The following is a 22,736-nucleotide window of genomic DNA, read 5'->3' on the forward strand; positions in this document are numbered from 1 at the left end:
GATGTCACAATTAGTGAATTAGGGGAATCTATTATGTCTCCAGAGAATGTTTACATGCTGAGGAACGGAGTTGAGGAACAGCATTCACGTATTGCATTGCAACAGCAAGAAATGCATCTTATGAACACAATAAGGGTGCTAGGAAGGAAAGAGCAAATTTATTACAGAAAGAAAAGGGGGTCCTGAATAAACAACAGCAACAACCTATATCTAAAACAACCTAAAATTATTATTTAATTACCTTGTCCCTCGTTTATAAAAAAAAAAAACAAGAAGCAAAGACTGTGGTTACAGTAAGTCACTTACTAGGGAAGTGAAAGGGGCAAGTCCATAAACATTAAAATATACATTGTTTCAAAAATGTATAGCCACAAGGTGTAAAACTTTGTGTTAATATGATGTTATTGTGATAAATCTCTATAGTTCATTATTTTAGGGTGTTAAAATCACTTATTAGGTTGCGTGGGGTTGCGTCGTCATGGCAACTAAGTTGTAATATTGGATAAAACTTTACACTGAGGAGTTTGGCAATCACACCAAAATCAATATAACTAGTATAATGTGTACGTTGTGGCTATACTTTGAAATGATAAGTATTTTAATGTTCATGGACTGACCCCATTCACTTCCATTATAAGTGAACTACTGACTGTAATTGTTTTTTAGTTTTTTTTCATAATCCATGGTAAAACACACCAGTGTTCAATAACTAAATGTATTAATAATGACAATCACAATTTACAATTCGTATGCAAACAATATATTGAATCTAATTAAGTGTAGCCGGTTTATAGTTGCAACTGTATTGGCTAATTTACGGTGCTGTACATCCAAACAATGACTTATCAGACATTTTTACTCCAGAGATCCTTGATGCTCTATATCCAAACATGACCGTGTGGAACAGGAGTTGAAGAGTTCACTCTGAAAGAGCTAAAGTCATCATTATGACCTTAACTACCAAGTGCTACTTTGTTCCAACAGCTTGCTAGAACATCTGACAGGACACGTCCACAACGGCAGCCGATCAGTAAACACACTCTTCAAACAAATGTATCGATCCCAGAACTCTAAAGCACACCAGACACAAAGGTAACTCCACTGCATGACCTTACTGACTAATGTCTGTTTTGTGCACTTACCTGTGTTCCCTCAATAGTCTATAAGTTTGAGATTACGATCAAATAAACCAAGAGGTATTGGTTGAAAGGCATAGGGAATCAGATCCTAAATGTCATTTCAAAGCATTATGCTTTCCACTTGTTGATGAAGTCCAGTTTGATATTGTAGACTTGATAGGTTCATAATAGCATTGAGGCTGTGCGGGGTAAACTTAAAATCTCTTCAATGGCACGAATGGTATAAAGCTGTATAAAGCTCCTAGATCACATCTGATTCTCCACAACTCATGTTGTTTGGAGATATTTTATCAATGTTTTGTCCATGGAATGATACAAAAACACTTTAAACTGCAGTACAGCCCATTGAAGAGACTGTACATCAATCCCTCAATGCCTCATTTTCATACGCATTAAAAAAATCAAAGATGGCGCTAGTGTGAATAAGGTCCATTTCCGCAGAATAAAACAAATTCAAATTTTCCATATGCATGGAATATCCTCATGACATACAACATTTCAGAATACAAAAGAGCACAATGCACAGAATACTGTATCCCAAAATGCAATGCGTTCGACTTGAACTTTCAGTGTGATGAATGAACAGGAAGTACACTTTTCAAATTTTTTCCATAGTATTTTTGTCTTGTTTTACAGTAAAAATATCTAAACATAGTCAAAGCAAGATAAATTTACTTAAATAGCAAAGACTGATTTGATACTAAGACTTCTTTTAAAAGACTTCTTACCCCATTGGCAAATAAAATGAATTAAATTTAAACATAATTTTTGGCAGTGTAATATCAGCCTTGATTTTTAACATTTCTATTTTGAATATTTGATCAGTAATTTTAAGACTTTACTATAAAAAATGTAATTAAAAATGCAAAATAACCATATTTATTTCCAATTTGATGCTACTCACACATAACGTGATAAGCATGCGACAACAATTTAGCATACTATCAACTGAAACATTTATTATTGGATAATGCATACTGCTTCACTTATTATTTAAAAAAGACTTGTACATTTGCCAGTGTACAGTGTATATGTAGCAAGTCAGTCATAGGTTTAGTCATTGGCATGCACTGTCTTACAACAGTACCAGTAAAAGACTCACGAGACTGAATTGCAGCCAGGCATGCTGTCTCACAGACATGTCTACTGGCATGCCTTCAGCATTCAAGTCACAGAGGACCACTGACCGCAAGTTACACTCCAGTACAAACTCCACAGTTACGTCTGAATTATAGGTCTAAACTATTTCATCAATGGCCGGTTTTGTAACAGCCAACGCAAAAAGTCTGTGATGACAAAGTTTTTTGAATGATGGCAACAAAGATGCAGCTCCTAAAGTCATGGTGTCTAGGTGAAAGGCTGAAAAATGATTTCTAAGGTTGGGGAAACATGCTCTGAGCTCCAGATATGCTAAAGTTCACTGAGCAGTTATGACCAAGAAAATAGAAAACTAAGTAAAAGGTTGCAGACAGTCTTATCACAATCAACGTCTATAGTCAAGTGACTGAAACCATTAGAAGATTCTGTTTTATATAAACAGACAGAAATAACAGTGTTTGCAATAGACAAATCGAACTATTTTCCTTAAAGGAATAGTTCTGTCATAATTAACTTACCCTCATATCGTTCCAAACCTGTAACTTAAACTTACATTAACCATAACAAACAACCTGAAATTGAAATCACATTTCAGCGAAAATATTGATATTCATTCTGCATTATTGAGCACCACGATAGAGGCTTTTTAGCGCTAAATTATGCAAGTTCACATGAGAAAACATTATCACAGGGGAAGTCTGCATTTTGTCTCCGAGAGATCTGGTACCAGGAAATAATTGGGTTCTTCTAAACTGTGATGAGTGTGATTTAGAGGTTGTATTTTCCCTCTAACATTACATTTTTGACTCCACTGATTAGGTTTGGGTTGGGAGGTAATGTATATAAAATAGGCATTCCTCTTCACAGTATTACATCCTGAAAACCACTTGCTTTTGGCTCCCCTCTGTGGACATTTCAACTGGAAAATGGATCTCATGTGACCATAAGCCCAACAATACTTACTGCTTTGATTTCTGATATGACATGACTTAAATTTCGAGATGTTTCTCACCAAAACCATATAACTTCAAAAGAGGATTAACTTAAAAAAAGTTGGAACATGACACACAAGTTGCACGGTCTACTTTTATGATACATTTGGGTATCTTTAACTTCTGGATGCTTTAATGTGAATCACTATAAACTGCCATAATTTTGAAAGACGGAGGGCCATCTTTATTAAAACATCTCCTTCTGTGTTCTGTATAAGAGAGAATGTCACAATGGTTTGGAATGACACAAGGGTGAGTAAATTATTATAGAGGTTTCATTTTTGGGTCAAGTATTCCTTTAACATCTCCTCTACAGCTCACAGTAATCATTGCAGTCAATCCAAATTCACCACAGAGCATATTGTGACAGCACAGGTCTATACTGGATCAAACAAGTCAACATCCTCCACGTCTATTCCATTTCCCGCCTTATAGAATCTAAGCAAGCACTATAAAAACATATTACGTGAGCACAGTTTGTGTTGTAACCTCTATTTTCCCATCCTAGCAGGGGTCGATCAATGTAGCAACAAGAAATCTACGAGCAACACTTGATTCCAGCATTGCTTCAAACTTTGGTCCATGTTTGCCACAAAACCACAGTACATGATGTGCAGGAGTGAAATACTATGCTGGACTAATAAAGAACCTGCTAAGATGGACAGATAGTTGAAAGAAAGCTGACCTATGCTTTGTCAAGACACATAGACACATTTGACATTGCCTTTGTCCACATCATCCAGAGGAATGCACAATAATCAAGTTTGCTAACCTGATTGTGTCTGATTTTAAGATTTATGCAAGCATACCAGAGTGAGCGATTTACTCTGGATTTCTACATAAACTGGTCATTAGATTCAATCTGATCATCAACTCAAAGCAAAGTCAGTCTGCTTAGGAAAATAACACACAAACAATTACGCATTTTATTCATCTGCGTCCGAAAGCTAAAGCAGCTGCCTTGCTTCCTCAGTATTTTGTGTATGAAAGCACTTCCTTAAGGACAGACACACTTCTAAGGCACCACAACATCACGTCTAAAGATCTTAAACTAATTTAAGGGAGCTGTAGAAATAACCAAGCAAATATTTGATGACTACAATGCTTATTTCTCTAGAATAATAAGTTGTTGTTTTTTCATGAATTAATTTGTATTCTTTCCACCAATTACCAGACAGGATTGTGAGATATCATAGGAAGCAAAATATACATCAAGGCTGAAATTAAAAACCCAACAGATTAAGGCAATGTAGTTTTGCATTTAAAAGAAGTGACCATTTAGGAAACCCAAGTGAACCAAGCAATTTATGGAGAAATACAGAAAAATCTTAGGTTTTCACACATTTTTTACTGCAACTATGTACAGTATATACTGTATACCATGAATAGAAATAAACCAAGTCCACTTTCAAGGCAAGTTACAATGTAAATGTAATGAGAACTGTGCTCTTTTTTTTGGTCCAATTAAATACCCCATAAACCCCATAGGGTTCCAGCAAATATTGATTACAAAAGTTATTTTGACTCGACCCTCGTTTATTTACAAAATTTGGCGTTATAGTGAGGCGCTTACAATTGAAGGGCGTAGGGGTGCATAATAATGGTTTTCATCTTTTATCTATACTTTTAAAATGATGTGTATTTGAGAGTTTATGGACTGGCAAATCACTTCCATTGTACACCTATTGTTAGGACCAAATATATTGATAAATCATCCTGCACTGTATAGAGTTTTGTCCAATAAAATGCTCTCTAAAATGAGAATGTCACTCCCTCTAATACCTCCTGCAACTGACAAGCAATAGCAAGAAGACAAATCATGGTTTATGGTAGAACTTCACATTTTGTAAGAGCAGAAATCCCTATTGTGTTCAATCAATGGTTTTAGGCTTAAGTTCTCAGGAGCAAGGTGGGGAGATGGCACTGCTAAATTTGGAAGAGGAATTTGGGCCACACCTTCGCTTCTAGAGCGGGCCCGCCTTTCCTACTCCATCAAATCATGTTATGGCATTCATGGCATGTGCTTTACAATCACAACAAGATGACGAACATCAAAATGAGAGGAATGTTGCCAAGCTGACAGTTTATTACCGAGGCAGGTATCTGGAAAAGATTCTGCAGTGCATGCAGAGGAGAAAACAGAGCTTACATTCGGAATGTGCTTTGCATACGCCAGGGATTTTCATACACAGGTTCATCCATGTGAACCATAAGAATGCAGTCAGTGCATGGATTAGTTAGTTAGTCGCCCCAGGTGAGGCCGTTCTTAGCTCTCAATCCAACCAGACTTCTCCTCAGTTCGATCACAGAAAACAACACTCATTCCTAAAATAGTAGCTTGTACAAGGGGAGAGTGACAGCTGACATCACAAAAGGGAAGTTCATATATTTAAAGCCAATTCTGAGGAAATGAACGGAAGAAGCCGAGCTGATAAATAAAAAAGGGTATTGTTGCAGTGTGTTAAAGCGAGGCTGTAATCACACTTATTGTCAAGGGCTGCTTTTAGAAATGGCGGTAAAAGATAAATGATAAAAGACCCCAATGTATAATAATTGTATTTATCAGTGGTGCGTGCTAAGGCAAGAAAAATGTATTCTATTGTGCAGAGTAAGGGGTCATTACAAATCCAAACCCTAAGTATTAAACTTTGTCATATAACTCATTTTGTCATAAGCCACAGTTCAGTACAGACATGAATGAAAGTTTGCTGCGGTGACAATACATGGAAAAAACTATGTGCACAATTTCCTTTCATCCACCTTTTGTCCTTTTAAGTTGTCAGGTGCACTAACTGTGCTGCACTTTTGTAAACAGAGATGTTCACTATATTTGAATGGTTGAAGAGGAAGATTCAGTATAAATATTCAGTAAATTAACACTTAAATTTCAGAAAGTTCTTTACAAAAATCTATCGTATGGCTTCAATAAACTTGAAATATAGAGCACGTGTGATACAGACAAATGAAATGGTACTTTCATGTGCTTTAGGAGCTTGATAGTCACAATCACAATAATCTCATCCCTCAATCTTGTGTTTCACGAATTAAAAAAGTCATACTGGTTTGGAATGAGGAGGATAAGTAAATGATGACATATTTTTGGGGAGAGATATTATGTGCGTTGATGCTCCAAGCACTATCACTATCATATTATTCTTTTTTGGATGTTCTATAAACCTAGTTAAAAAAATATATATTTGTACCATAAAAAATTATAATAACAGAACAATGTTGGCCTATGACAAAAAGTTCAGAGAATATTCAAATTTTTATATCAATATAAAAAGAAAATAATCTCAGACCTTTGAAAGGATACTACACTATTTTCTTGAAATGCAAATATCAAGTTAATAATAATCACAATAAACAATTCTTCCATTAGGTAATATAGTTGATTAGCCAAACGGTTGGATATTGTAGACTTTAATATAGAAAATGATGTGGATTCACCGGTGTGGGCACATTGGCTATTTTACAATGGCTGTGAATGTGGTTCATCATCAGGTTTTAGGGCTATCTGGAAATACCTAATTTCTAAAAGCTGTTTGAACATTTATTCAAATACAAAACTTAAACAAATTTAGTGTTACAGGCAGATTCTAATGGACCAGCTGGCAATCAGCCCCACATCCTCAAATATCGAAGAAGCAAGGCTTTTATCACTCTGTATTTAGATTTACCAGGAAAGAAAAAGTTTTTGATAAAACAAACAGCTGTCACAGTAAGTTCCATCTTGGTGACAGTAGCATTTCTGAAGAAATCCAAACCAAAAAAAAGCAAGTGCACTGTTACTCGAACAAACATTTAACTTCCTCCATCTTAGGATTACGATCCACTGTCAAACCTTAATCTTCTGTAGGATTTAAAATCAAGGATTGCTCCAGGTTCAAAACAAGTTGAGCTCAATCAACAGCATTTGTGGCATGATGTTAATTAATAGAAAAATTATTGACTCGTCTGTCGTAAAAAAAGAAAAGTAAAAAATGCAGTTGCAGTAAGGCTCCTACAATGGAAGCGAATGGTGCCAATCCATAAACACTAAATTACACATCATTTCAAAACAGCCACAAGATGTAAACATTTTAGTTTAAAATCAAAGATTTACCTGCGTTGCATCGTCAAGACAACAAAGATCTAATAAGATACGATTTTCCCCCCGATTTTTATAACATTTAAATCAAGTTACCACGTATAATTTTTATGCCTCGGCTATACTTTTGAAGCTTTTTTCTCTGCTTTTTAAATTTTTACAGACATTTACAATTTTTGCATTTACAGACTGGCCTCATCCACTTCCACTGTAAGAGCCTTACAGTAACTGCTACAATTTTTTCGATGAACGAGGAATGAGTCAAAATTAGGGCTGTCAATCGATAAAACTTTTTATTCAAATTAATTACATGGTGTCCCGATCAATTAATCGTGATTAATCGCATATACAAATATTTGCTGAGAAAGCCCCTCATATAACAATTATTCAATACATAATGATGAAATAATTATACATAGTTACTTTTAAATATTTAATATATATATATATATATATATATATATATATATATAAATATTCAGATAATTAAAATGCATTACATTCTTAATCATTAATAAGACAATACAAAAAGCATCTTTAGAATACAATGTATTGTTTACTACTATATTATTGATCAGAAGTCAATCATTGGCACACAGTTCACAGCAATCCATTTCACAAGTGAATTTGTCAATCAGTTGGAGATTTATTATGAGGGCTTGTTTAACCTTGTTTAACATTGACCCTCATTGTACACCCGCATCAGACATGCTTGTGTAGTGTCTTGTGTGCGTTGCGTCATAAACATAAAATGTTTAGGTCACTGTGTCAAGTTAAATATAGTTTAATAATCAATCTTTAAACACATCTTGAGATCCCTTAGTTCACATTTGTGCTCCTTCAAGTGTTTTGAACACAAGAATATTACGCATGTTTGTGTTGTTCTGCCTACTGAAGTGTTGTTTTCTTCAATGTATAAACTGCATGTTGCTCATACAGCTGAAATTTCACTTACTGCCCTCTGGAGTAAACAGGTGGTACTACAAGCCTCCATTTCTCAGGAATCCTTCTTATTACGGTCCGGGGGCATTGCGATTAATTGCTAAAAAAAATTAAGCGTTATTTTTTGTCAAATTAATCGCACTGAATTAACGCATTAAATCAAGAGCCCTAGTCAAAATATATATTATTGTTAATCAACATTAAATCACAAATGCTGTAAATTGAGCTTAACCTTTAATGAACCCGGAACCTTCCTTTAAGAATATTTTGCATTCCTGTAAAGACTTCTTAAGAATGTTTTGAAGAGCCTAATTAGAGTTGGTTTAGCTGGCTGGGTAAGGTCAGCACACTCCTTAAGTCTACACATCTAGTGTGTTTGTGTATTGTAATGGTGCCAACTGCTACCCTATTCACCAGAGATCTGGTCAAAAGAGAGAGAGAGAGAGAGAGAGAGAGGCAATGCACTGTATAACCAGCAGTGCTGAACTGAAAAAAAAAAGAGTGAGAAAGCTGGGAGCTAGGGCAGGGATGTAACACATGACACCGTTTCCCATGTATGAAAAACGAGAATTGCATTCCAAAAGTAACCCTATTAACACAAAACCTTGCATAACAATTACTCCACTCAAGAACAGCAGTAATACTTTTGGCAGAATGTGGTGATTCAGACTTGGTTATTCATAGCAAAACTGTTTTTATGATTAAGATGTGACCATACAGAACCGAACGAAAGTGGGTATTCCAACTGTTGTTTTTGTGTTCACTTGGGGGAAAGTTGTCAATTGGTGGGTGGCTTCATCTCTGTGTTTAAAATTCAGCCAATCAAAAAACCTGTGAAACCACAAAACCTTATGAAAGCATTTGTAATACCAAAACTGAAAGCACAGAGGTGAAAATTCTCACTATCAAACAGACGAGACAGGTGTGCGTATGCATGTTCGCGTCAGTATAAGTGCTAATTTTCTGTAAAAATGAAACACAATTGCCCATGTTGTTATGAAATGTGACAGGTTTTATCAGAAAGTGTACATCATTACCAATGTGACCAGAGGACACTCAATATTTCCATGTACACTTCTCAAATCACAAAAATGCAATGACTGCAGTGGTTAATAATAATCCAACTCTAATTTCCAACATTGTTACAAGCACATATGGCTTTTTGTCTCAGTCATCATTGACTTTCATTGTATGGAGAAAAAAAAAAAAGGAAGAAAGAAGTGTCATTCAGGTTTAGAAAAACATATGTGTGAGTAAATGACAGAATTTTCATCTCTTTAACATTTTTGATCACTGCATAAATCCCATACTTCCATTTGTGTAACTTCATAGTTTTCATTATGTTTATTAAAAAATTTGGAAAATAGTAATATTGAAGAATGAGTGGGTGTGTACAACCTTTGAGTGGTAGTGTACAACGCTACTACAATTACCTCTTTCAGGATATAAGCCTTAGTGTGATAAAATACCTTGGAAAATCATTTGCAAACCAATTTGCAAACGTTGCATAAGCATTCGGCTGCACGTTAGGGCCTTGGTCTTCTTCTTTATTGCAGGTAACCAGGGATTTCAGGTTTGGTTGTACTACATATGGGAAATTGAATTATTACAAAATCTTGATGGAAAAATAAAAGTCATACAGGGTTAAGAGAGCGACATGCAGAAATAGTGTAATTCTTCAAAAGTGCCGTTCTCTGAAATTAAACTTTCCACACTGAGCGACTTACCGATAAACAATAAGTCACAAAAACTCAAAGGTTTCACACATGAGGTTGTTTAGACACAGGACTATCAGAATTCAACACTCATTCTCACCTAATCTAACTTTTCACATTGGTATACCCAAACAAGCAAATTAGGGTGACCAGGAAATAAGGTCTAAATCTGATAGCAGAGACCTGGTGAGCTGATACCTTGTTGTTATGAGTGATGATAAGAAGACAACGATGATATACATTTTTGAAGGATGATATGAATGTTTGATGGTTCAAAACACTTGCAAAATGAAAGATTTTTCTGTATTATGTAGACATACTCTTTACATTCACAATGCAAAGCTCCCTCAAAAATCCATCCAGACAATTTATGGAAACTAGGCGGAACCATGTGCACATTAACATTAACACTAACATACAGTATGAACGGTGGTCACGTGACACCTGGCGAGGATCGGACCACGAGCTCTACACACTTTGCTAGTTAACACTTTTAAATGATATAAACCGGTGAGAATAGATACACTCACTGTTTTAGGACGTGTGTGATTATTATTTTATATGTATATATGTGTATTTTAGCTTTGAAAACAGGGATGTTTGTTGGGGGTCAGGGTGGGGATGTTGATTGGAAGGGGGTAAGGGAATAATGGGGGTTAAAAGTTGATTCTGTACAAATATGTTTTGTTTTTCTTTTTCATGTGTTGGGAGTCAATAAAAAAAAAAAAGTACGACCGTCAACTTTTATATATATCAATGGCTTTTGTGGATTAAGCAATATGGCCTGCCCTGTTACAACTATGTGAACCATATGCTGATATGCAGATGTTAGCCAAGGTTATTTTCAAAGTTTTAAATAGTGATCGACCGATATTGTTTTTAGTGATGGATAATGATTATTTTTGTGTTTAAGTGTCTTATAACTGGCTTTATTTCTTGTTTTATTTATGCTTTTAAGCATCATTAACATCTTAATCAATTGTTACTGACCTCTGGTGAACTGCTTTACAAAACTATTATTGCGTAGTCTGCTGAATTAATTTGAGTAGTTCTAGATACAAAACACATTACAATGTTTCAAAGCCCCTCACTTAATAAATATTTAAAATGAAAAAATCTTTTGTATCCAACTATATTGGAAACCTGTTGGTCAAACCAGTTATCGGTGTATCTATATCTGTAAGCCTTAAAGTTTTAAAACACCTTTCTGAAAACATCCCCATCTGCTATTGATCAAACAGACAGTCCCGCCCCCCAACTCACACCATTGGTAAAGTCAATGTCATTGTCTTTCTTTAGATGGGTCGCACAAAACAAACTTTTTATTTGTATTGTCATAGCACCACAGAGACAGAGTGTTTACATTTTTCGAGAAAATTTACCTATGAATGGCATACTTCTATTAACCGTTGAATTTTAAGCTGGAATAAGAGAAAAGTATTTTGAAACCAAAAAGATTACAAACTTCAGCTTTAAAGGTGAAGTGTGCAATTTCTGCAACTAGAGCCACGAAACGAACAAGGCACCTGTTTTCGAACAGGTTTCCCAAAAACTCCCAAGGTCTGCCATTGGTTGCCCTAAACTCACAACACTAGTTAACTGGATAGTTCAACCAAAAATTCACCATAAACATCATCCATACTACACCAATTGTTAAACGAATGTCTTCTAAAGTGACACGATCGCTTTTGGTGCAAAAAAATATAAATATTGAAGTACTTTTCAACTATAATCAAACATGTAGGGTAAGCCCACTGCAACCACCCCACCACTTGTTCCCTTGACCCCATTCCTTCTCACCTTCTCCAGGCCATCTCTCCGTCCATCTTACCTAGACTCACACACATAATTAACATGGAAAAACACTTGAAAGGGCAGATTTCTATCAAATCTCTGCCTATCTCTCATAGAACAAGATGCTGGACGACAATCAGTCAGGCTTCAAAAGTGGACACTCCACCGAGACTGCCCTTCTTTCTGTAACTGAGTCAATGAGACCCAGATCATCCATTCTGATTCTGCTGGACCATTCTGCAGCCTTTGACAGTCAACCATCAGATCCTACTCTCCACTCTCTCTACTCTGGGCATCACAGGAACTGTGCTTGACTGGTTTAACTCCTATCTATCAGGTTGCTCCTTCAGGGTAGCCTGGAGAGGTGAGGTATCCAAGCCACATCAGTTAGTTACTGAGGTACCTCAGGGATCAGTGCTTGGACCAAGTCTTCTCCATATACACAACATCACTGGGACCCATCATTCAGTCACATAGTTTCTCTTACCACTGCTACGCTGACGACATGCAGCTCTACTTGTCTTTCCATCCCAACGACATCACAGCGACTGCTCGAATCACTGCCTGCCTGGCAGACATCTCAGCCTGGATGAAGGAACACCACCTGCAACTCAACCCAACCAAGACCGAACTCCTTGTCTTTCCAGCCAACCCTGCTGTTGAACACAACATCACCGTGCAGCTGGGTACAACTACAGTATCGCCTTCCAAAACAGTCAGAAATCTAGGGGTAACCATCGATAGCAAGCTAAATTTCACAGACCAGATCTCAAAGACTGCAAGATCATTTAGATTTACACTCTACAATATCAGGAAAATAAGACCTTTCCTCTCTGAACATGCCACACAACTGCTTGTTCAGTCACTTGTCATAACTAGACTGGACAACTGCAACTCTCTTATTGCAGGCCTTCCTGCATGTGCTATTAGACCTCTGCAAATGATCCAGAATGCAGCAGCATATCTGGTCTTTAATGAACCAAAGAGAGCACGTTACACCACTCTTTGGGTCTCTCCACTGGCTGCATGTTGATGCACGTATTAAATTCAAGGCTCTGTTGCTCGGATACAAAACAGTCACTGGGTCTGCTCCAGCATACCTAAAATCCTTTCTGCAGAACTACACGCCCACTAGAAGCCTGCGGTCGGCTAAGGAACGTCGCCGTGTCGTACTCTGTGTTAGTCATGTTCGTTACTGTCAAGCTTAAAAAATGACATAAAAGAACTGTTAAAACACCATTAAAGCGGTTCATATGACTAGTGCATTTTATTCAAAGCCACTTGAAGCCACGTGATAGCTCTGTGAATTGCAATAGGCTGTGTTTAATAAGTAAACATATATGTTCTTGCACGCGCAGCTTCAGCGTGGAAGTGAATGGTGCTTTTACACACACGCGCACGGCTATAGCCTTCACCCGTGCACAATATTTGTGCGCTACAAACGAACATCTCAGATGTAGATGCTCAGCAGTTCGGTTCACTTATAATATGGACTTAAGCACTGGAGGTGCATTTAACCAGAATTTAATTAAGAAGCGAATTAAACTGTGAATAAAAAGGGTGAGGGTTTAAAAGTTAAAGCTGTCACTGGAGACTCACGGAGAGGCAGAGATATGAACTCAGTAGCAGGGTTTATTGAGCAGAGGATTGAAACAGTGATGTAAATATTGTGAGTAAATTCAGTTAAGCAGAGTGGCAAACAGCAGGTAAGTAATATCCAGACAGTGTATAGATATGATGAAAGAGATAACTCAAAACAATTTTATGATACATGCAGGCAATAATGAAGACACATGATTGACATAGTAGAACGTTCTGGAGTCTCAGAAATACTATCGATGAGAACAGGCACAGAGTGAGAAAGTGAGTGTGTGTGTGTGTGTGTGAGAGAGAGAGAGACAGAGAGAGAGAGTGTGTGTGTGTGTGTGAGCGCGTGCGAAAGCGGGGTATTTATTGTCATTGATTAGCCACTAATGATATGCAGGTGCGTGTAATCAAAACTCAGGGAGTGCCAGTATCCAGTATGCTAGTTAATAATAAAGTGTTTCTTAAGCAATACATTTATATTGAAATAATGTGTAGTTAACACATTAACTCTTTACATAGCCTATTAAAGAGTACACCCAATTATTTCCACACAATACTGTAAAGATATTATAAACTGATTATGTAAAAAAACAACACTGTATGGGATCGGTATCGGCCAATACTGAGATTTCCGATATCGGAATCGGATCGGAAGTGGAAAAAGTGGTATCGGGACATCCCTAACCAAAACACTTTCTCAGACTTTCAGTTTCATCATATCACGGTGGTGGAATGACCTTCCCAACTCCATCCGTGAAGCTGACTCACTCAAAATAAAATGCATCTTTACCATGAGCACGTAACCAGTCACTAAAAAAAAAAAAAAATCTTGTTGCACTTTAATCTGTTTTGAATACTATTCTGATGCTAGTGAAACTTTGTAGTATGGCACTGTCTCCTTAAGATGATTTGCTTTTGTTTTCCTCTTTTGTAACTTGATTTGGATAAAAGCATCTGGCAAATGAATAAATGTAAATGTAAGCTTCACGAAAGGGTGGAGTCCAAGCAATCTCTCATGTGACATATTCGCGTTGCCATGATACAGATATAATCTCATGTTTTCCACTCAAGACATCCAGGATAAGCACACAAACACACCATTTTGAGTAAAGAAACAGAAACAAAACCAACCAAGCTACTATACTGTGTTCCTCCTTCACACCTGTAAACAGCTATGCTCATCCGGCTGTGACGCACCTGGTTTAGTTCTTGTGTGTTTCAAGTGCCAATGCGATTATGTCACACGAACATGACGCAGCTAGAGTTTAAAAAGTACATAAATATTTATCTTTTTCGCACTGAAATTTATAGTGTCACTTTAAAAGACATTCATTTAACCTCTGGACTCGTATGGATGACGTTTATGCTGACTGTCTTTGATTTTTATGGACCTACTGAGACAAGATATTTTATTTTTTTCTTCAAATGTGTTCTGGTATAGAAAGTCATCATACACACCTGGAATATCATGAGGGGGAAAGTAAATTTTTGGGTGAACTATCCCTTTAATGTGTCAGGCTGTTCGGGATGCTCAAACAAACAAAGCAATGTTTTGAAAGCACAACAGAGCCCCTGTTTTTCAAATTTTTCAGGGAATTCAACCTATGAATGGCTTAATTCTAGTTGTCTATCCACATTAAGCTGAGATCTGAGAAAGTATTTTAACCCTGAACATGAAGTCAACAATGTCGACTAAGAAATGTTCCTATCCAGAGTTATTCTGATGATCACACTGGCTTTGAAAGGAAGAAGGATTCTGCAGGGTCTTTATCATCGGGGCAGTCATACAACATGGATTGTTTGACCCTAGCGTTTGTTTGGAGATTGTTTGGTTTCACACCTGCTCTGCAAAGACTGTGGCACAGTGACCCTACTGGGAATGCTACATGTAGGTCAACAGATAACACATCTGTCGGTCAAACCACACATAAAACTCAAACAAGGACAGAAGCAGGTAGATGAGAAAAGGAGAGAGAGAACCAATTAATGTGTGTTTACTTCTGAGAGAAAGAGACACAAAGAGAGAGAGAGAGAGAGAGAGAGAGAGAGAGAGAGAGAGAGAGAGATAAAAAGGAAGCAAGGTACGAGGAAATCTTGCTGATGCCACTGAATAGTGGTTGAAGAGATAGTTGCTTTATTGTAGTCATAAAAACTAAAAACTCCAAAGTATATCCATTCCACTAAACACAACACAAACACATCAATAGCATCAGTTGTGCTTTTTGTCAACTAAAAAAATGAAATCAATTTATAATAGTGATTTAATTAAATGCAAATAATTTAAATGTTTTAATCCCAACACAGAAGCAAAAAATCAAACAGCATAGTCACAAGCTGAAATTAAATTGTGATTGAAACAATTTCACTGTCTGGTGTCATTTCAGAAAGGAGGTTGTTTTGACACAAGCCCCAGTCTGCAGAACACGTTTGTAGATTAATAGTGCCACCCAAAGGGAAGTTCTGGTAACTACTCAAGACCGCAACAATAGGAAGAGTACAGTCAAGCAGTTTATTTGTACTACTTTTTTTAATATATAAACTAGGGATTTATTCTTCTGATTATTCATTTTAGTGTTCTGATGGATTTTAATGTACAGAGGCTTCAAAAAGTATTTGGACACTTTTCTTTTAATGTGATTGCAATAGATGTCAAAACAAGTGGACAAAATATCAAGCCAAGTGGCAATAGCAAAGAACACACTTTTAATAAAAAGTCAATTAAAATGAACAAATTATATATATATATTATTTGTTCATTTTAATTGTCTTTTTATTAAAAGTCAATTAAAATCTAGCATTATTTCTTTGCACAAGCCACATGGTTTTATATGTCTAATGCTTTAATGCATGACATTGTGGCTTATTCTATTTTCAATACAAGTTAAAACTCAATCGACAGCATTTGTGGCATGATGTTGAGTGCCACAAAATGTAATTTCAACTTGTCCTTCCTTTCCTTTAAAGAAAGCTCAAATCTGGGTTACAGTAAGGCACTTACAATGGAAGTAAATAGGGCACTATGAAAACGTTGCAGTCCATGCTGTTTCAAAAAAATAGCCACAAGTAATAAACAATTTGCATGATAATCTGATTTTAGTGTGATAAAATAGCTTAATAACCTTGTCTGTGTAAAGTTATATACAATTTTAAAACACTGTTGCCATAACAACATAATTATGTAAAACCTATAACCCTAAAGCAACTGTAAAAATTACAATTTAAACAACTTTACAGATTAAATAATAGACAAGTTTAAGAAAATAATTAATTATTAATTATTGTGCTTCTATAAAATTATAAGCTTCACATTTCTGCCATTAAACTCTCCAAAAATTGGCCCCATTCAGTTCCACTGCAAGTGCCTCACTGTAACCTCGATTTTATTTATTTTTTTAAGAAAAGGAGGGACGAATCCAAATTATTTATTGTGGTAATCAACATTATGCCATAAATGCTGTCGATGCTTAACTTGTCAATGGCCCCTAACCCTAACTCTAGGCTACTAAAGGGCCGATTAGATCTAAAACATTTTTACGCTGAAAAAGAAAGCTGGAGACAGCTAAATGAACAGATCAGAATTCAGGTTTCTCAAGATGCCTTTTTAATGATGAAGTTCTTTTAAACTTGACATAGTGTCTAAAAAACATGATGCCCTGCATGAAGACTCTGAAAAAAACGGTAAGATGCCTGTCCAGAGCATGTTTACATAGAAAAACAACATAGATGGATACAAAAACACATTTAATCACTATAACCCTGACTCTAGACCCCTAACTCTTATCTGTTTGTAAACCTGGTGATGTTAAGATTTCATTTAGAAAACTAAACTCATCAGAACTCTTAATGGTGATTTATAGTGAATAATGACTTTTGGTATGTTTCTCATCCACACCTCATCATAACGCTTCAGGAGACATTAATTAAACAACTCGAGCCATAAGGATTACTTTTATGCTGCTTTTATGTCTTTTTTGGAGCTTGAAAATGTTGGACTGCATTGACTTTGTATTGATATTTTATGGGCAAAAACACCTCATGCCTTCTTTTGAAATATTTTTGTTTGTATTCTGCAGAAGATAGAATGTCATACGAGTTTGGGATGGCATGAGGGTGAGTAAATGTTGAGAGAATTTTGGGGTTAACTATTCCTTTAAGACTTAAGATAGGAAGTTTCTGTAGTTTCTTTAATGCAGAAAAAGAACATCAAGTGTTTAATATACTCACCAACTGCTCTGAAGAGGCAGGCACCGTCTTCCTTCATTTTTTTGATGACGAATCCTTTCTTTTCCCCGAGCGCTTTTTCAAACCAGTGTTCCTGCTGTAAGTAACAGAGGCACAACTTCAGAAATTCACAACAGAAACAGTTGGGGTTCATTATGTACTAGATGAACAGCCGGCCGTCTGATGCTAAAGTTATTGTTAATATCAATCAATTATTTTTGCACCTAAAGACACTGAATTTTAAGACTGTAAAAGAATGAAAGCATCACATAGATGAGCCCGTGAACCGTTTTCATGTGCCAGGTGCAGCAAAACTCTTGCATTCCAATTATTCATATACATATACAAGCAAATGAGCTCATGCCTGAGTTCAGTTATTGCACTTGACTAGTCATAAATGATGCTGTATACCTTGTCCAGTGTCCGTTACTCCATAAAAGCATCAGATTATAGTACCTACTGGAGATGATAGCAATGATGTCTTTTTTATTTCACTTGTAGAACCTAATTACAAACAATAAGGTGGGGTACATTGTTTAATATAAGTGAGTTGGAATAACAGATTAAAATTCAAGTGTTAAAGTCAACATGAAACCATTTGCAACCCGTTTTGCTTTCATAAAGTGATATACATTTTCAAGTGAAAGATCATTTGACGAGAAAAAATTGTAGGGACTTGATTGTAGTGCACCAGGAATCTGAGAGTATGGGGCGGCTGTGGCTCAGTTGGTAGAGCGGCTCGGCCACTAATCGCAGGGTTGGTGGTTTGAATCCCGGCCCACATGACTCCACTTGTCAAAATGTCCGTGGGCAAGACACTGAACCCCAAGTTGCTCCCAGTGGCAGGCTAGTGTCTTGCATGGCAGCTCTACCGCCATTGGTGTATGAATGTGTGTGTGTGAATGGGTGAAATGGGAGTCACAGTGTAAAGCACTTTGAATACTGTTAAGGTTAAAAATACTGTTAAGCTTTTTGACCAAGGTCAAGTTCACCCCCAAGAGCCTCTTGAAATATCCCAATGGTAACACTTTTTTTTTTTTTTAATCAGTCATTATTTGCTATAATTAAATGGCTCTCTGGAATACTCCATTCTGAATGGTCAATGGCACCATCTAGTGGTCTAATATCGCTCAGTAACAACCGCACATACGTGTATCAGACCGTTCATCCGGGTTCTGCAAGCCATAGTTCCTGCTTCCAGGTTCACTCTGGGATCTTATAAAGCTTATACAAGTAAGCTTATAAAATAATTTCACCTCAAATCAATGTTTCATGTGCATGTATTTTTCATTTATTTGTCAAGTAGTCTTGTAATAAGATGCATAATGAGCAGTCAGACATTCATTAATTAATTACAAAATAAACACCATCAGAACTCTGACGCAAACCAGATATATATTTCAATTTTTTTATTACATAATTTCAATGTAAATCAAAATTGTATGCTCATATATTTATTTATTTATTTGATTAGCAGCCGTGTAATAATATACAGTCAGGGCTGGGGGGAATCTGCCAGTACGGTAACACAAGGTACACTTTTATGAAAACTACATTCCCTGAAAAAAGCCTAAATATGTTATGCAGTGTTGTGTCTAAAAATGTAAATAAATGTATCTAATTTTATGGATCTTGTTTAAGAGATTTTTACAGGAAACAAATAATACAAAACTTGTGCCTTAGTGACATCAGCAAAAAAGGAAAGTTTTTTCAGAGGCAGAGCAAGTTATAACACTTTCATAACAGGCTGCAAAGACGAAAAATTTTCTCTTTAGAGTAAATAGACTAAGAATGTGTATCAAGAAATTAAATAAGGTTGTGATCTCATGTCAACTACAAGGTTTGACACCCTCTCCTTAGGATCAGAGGTGACAGAGCTCCATGTTTGCAGATTCTGCACAGCTGTGCTCAAACTGCAACTATATTTGGACTACAATTAATCAAGCAAACTATCATTTTAAAAAACACTCCTGCCAAGAGAAACAACTGCATCCTTTATACCGTCGGGGCGTAGCTAGAGGGAGGGCAGGCTGAGCAGCTTCCCCTATAGGGCCTAGGGTGAGAGGGGGCCAGCAACGGTCAACCAAGACCCCCCAATGAGGGGGCCCGACAGTTTCTTTGCACTGTGGCCCGTAAGATCCAAGTTACGCCACTGCATACCATGCATGTTGAGTGCAGTCTTTGTTGAAAAATTAATAATACCAAGCCTTTCATTTTAAAATTAGACACACAACACATCACAATGCTTGACACAACTTATAAAACTGTGACGTTACACACAATTGAGTCCATCTTTCAGAATGTGATCTACCACATCATTCATGTCATGTACATATACAATGGTCCATCTCTCTTAAAATAAATATCTGTATCAATCAATTAATATGAGTATGTCTGTCTGTCTGTCTGTCTCTCTCTATCTATCTATTTGTCTGTCTAGCTATACATTGACCAGACCACGTGTCATAAATGTAAATAAAAACATGTTTTTATAGTTGGCCATTTGTTGATTTCATCCATTCACATACCTGTTCTACAGTCGCCGGGTCCTCTGACTGTAGTCTGGAAGCATTCTCATATTCATCCTCACTGTTATACCCAGCTCCTTCCTCCTGCTCGTGGCTCGGACCCCCTCCTCCCCCCGCCGCTCCCGGTACAGTTCCTCCACCGGCCACCCCACCAGAGCAGGTCGCCTGTCTCCTCCTCTTACTCAACCCCGGTCCTGAGCAGCACCCTCCCATCCCTCCTCCACAACCCACCCCACCTGACAGCTCTCCCCGAGCCCCTGACACGCAGGCCATCCCGCCAGCATCACCCGGGCCCACCGGAGACCCGGCGCCCACCGGTGGAGGAGAGGCCTGCTGCGGCCGGGCGCTGGATTCAGTCCTCCTGTCCTCTCTGGACCAGGGTGGTGGGGAAGCCCTAAGCCTCGCACCCGGCCGGACCCCGTGGGTGTGCTGATGCTGGTCGGCGCCAGTCCGGCGGTCAGGGTCGTCGGGGTGATCCGACACACCGACCGATGAGCCCGGCTTCTTCTTCGGCAGAATCGTCATGCTGAAGACCGCTCAGGGGGCGACGCTTCCTCCGTTTTAGCGACTCTTAACGAGTTCAACGTCCAACCTGAGCGTCTTTTTAATCGTTATTCTCGCTCCTGTCACAACGGAGCGATTTTAATTCAGTTCGACACAATTTTAACGGTAAAAACGGCGGATAACAGAACAAAAACAAACCGTCTTCCCGTCCCTCGGTTCTGCTGTTGCCACAAAACATCAACATACAGCTGACGTATGCCTTGCGTCACTTCCGCTCTGCTGCCCTTTCTTCCTCGCCTGTTCTCAGCTGGGTGATTCTGGTACTTTTGGACCTGTCGTTTGAATTGCTCATTCATTCATTAATGCAGCAGGTTCAAATGTTTTGTTTACTGGTCAGAACTTGTGTGGTTCAATAACTAGAGAGCAGTCGCTCCATTTATCTACCGCCATATTCTGGAAGTTAGGCCTATGGGGAACATTTTGTTTATTATTAGTGAATATAGGCTGAATAAAATTAATTTAAATGAAGGGGGCATGTTTTCATTTATAGTGGCTCCATATGTGTATGTCTTTTTCTGTCACACACAAATGAAGATCTTTAGAAAACCTTATTCACCCTAGCGCCATCTTTGATTTTTAATGGGAATGACAACGAGGCTGTGAGAGAAAGACTTACAGTCTCTTCAATGGGCTGTACTCCAGTTTAAAGTGTTTTTGGATCGTTACACGGATAAAACGTTGAGAAAAATATGTGTCCAAAAGCATGTTATATACAAAGAACTCCAGACAACACGAGTTGTGGAAAATCAGATGTGATCTGATATCATGAGAACAATCATGATAGTCAAGCAGTAATATCGCTTCAAACTGAATTTCCAATAAAAATGACTTTCAACCCTGCAAAGCTCTCAAAGTGGATGGTAAAGTCTTTGAAGGGAATAAGGTATAGGGATAATCACTTCTGAATGGAACGCACCCTATAGCTCAGTTCTGTATGCCCTCACAATCCAAGTGAATGGTGGCAAGAACTATGACAGGTGTGGGTGAGAAACCTATAAATATTTAAGTCATTTTTACTATAAATGTCCACCTTTGGCCAGCCCTGACCACTAGGTGATGATATGCCAAAAGTATACGAATTGCTGAAAAACAAAAGAAGAAGAATGTGGAAGTGAAAGTGGAGATTTACAGTAAAAAATGACTTGCATATTGATTGTGTCTCACCCGCATTTATCATATTGCTTCAGAATACATGGATTTAATCACTGGAGTCGTATGGATTACTTTTATGCTGCCTTTATGTGCTTTTTGGATCTTAAAAGTTCTGCTCACCATTCAATTGCATTGTATGGACCTACAGAGCTGAAATATTCTTCTAAAAATCATAATTTCTGTTCTGCAGAAGAAAGAAAGTCACACCTCTGGGATGCATGAGGGTGAGAAAATGATGAGAGAAGTTTCATTTTCTTTTTTGTAATTTAAGGCTGATGCACATCCCATTGTTTTATCTTCATTCTTTCTGGAGATATTAAATGCTATTGAGGTCTTTTAACCTGTTCATATGATGCTTAATCTAGACTACATTAGATTAGACTAGTATAGTATATTATAGTATAGTATTATAATTTTAAAAAAAATGACAAAATAAGACATTTCTAACCTCTAATGACAAAATATGGCATTTGTAGTACTGAAATCAATGTAGTCTGTTTCAATGTCTCTCCAGTGCCTTATAGCTCAGAACCTCAGAATAGAATAGAATAGAATAGAATAGAATAGAATAGAATAGAATAGAAGTTTGAGGACCTATGTTCCAAGGTCCTAAATGTTTGCAATTCAAAATATAGGTACAGAGAAAGGTACCTAACATTCTTTTAGAAGTAAACCCTTGATAGAATGCTTCTCAATAGATCAACTGTTAATTTTATTTATTTAATTATTATCCAAATGGGTGTCTTGATATAAACCTTTTTATATCTTTCAACACTACAACTGTATTAAGCAACGTTTCACACTTTTGAATTTTGTTATTAAAAAAGGGCAATGTATGAACAGTTTGAAATATGGAAAAAGATAAGTGTGTCTCTCAGACTAGTTTAGACACCAAGTGCAATTACTTTGTACAA

The 22,736-nt window shown here is 37.1% G+C and overlaps 1 protein-coding gene across 2 annotated transcripts in view; it reads right to left on the reverse strand.

The window, feature by feature from the left end:
- Positions 1 to 20,860, reverse strand: part of LOC127630912 (OTU domain-containing protein 5-A) — a 34,101-nt gene extending 13,241 nt beyond the window's left edge. For both annotated transcript variants that reach the window (XM_052108774.1, XM_052108775.1), the window contains exons 1-2: positions 20,107 to 20,860; positions 17,582 to 17,675 (exon numbers count right to left, since the gene is read on the reverse strand). In XM_052108774.1, coding sequence (XP_051964734.1) covers positions 17,582 to 17,675; positions 20,107 to 20,631 — 619 coding nt within the window. In that variant the 5' untranslated portion in view covers positions 20,632 to 20,860. The remainder of the gene's footprint in view (positions 1 to 17,581; positions 17,676 to 20,106) is intronic.
- Positions 20,861 to 22,736: the final 1,876 nt, after the last annotated feature.

This window comes from Xyrauchen texanus, chromosome 37 (assembly GCF_025860055.1).
Source record: "Xyrauchen texanus isolate HMW12.3.18 chromosome 37, RBS_HiC_50CHRs, whole genome shotgun sequence".
NCBI classification, from domain to species: Eukaryota; Metazoa; Chordata; class Actinopteri; order Cypriniformes; family Catostomidae; genus Xyrauchen; species Xyrauchen texanus.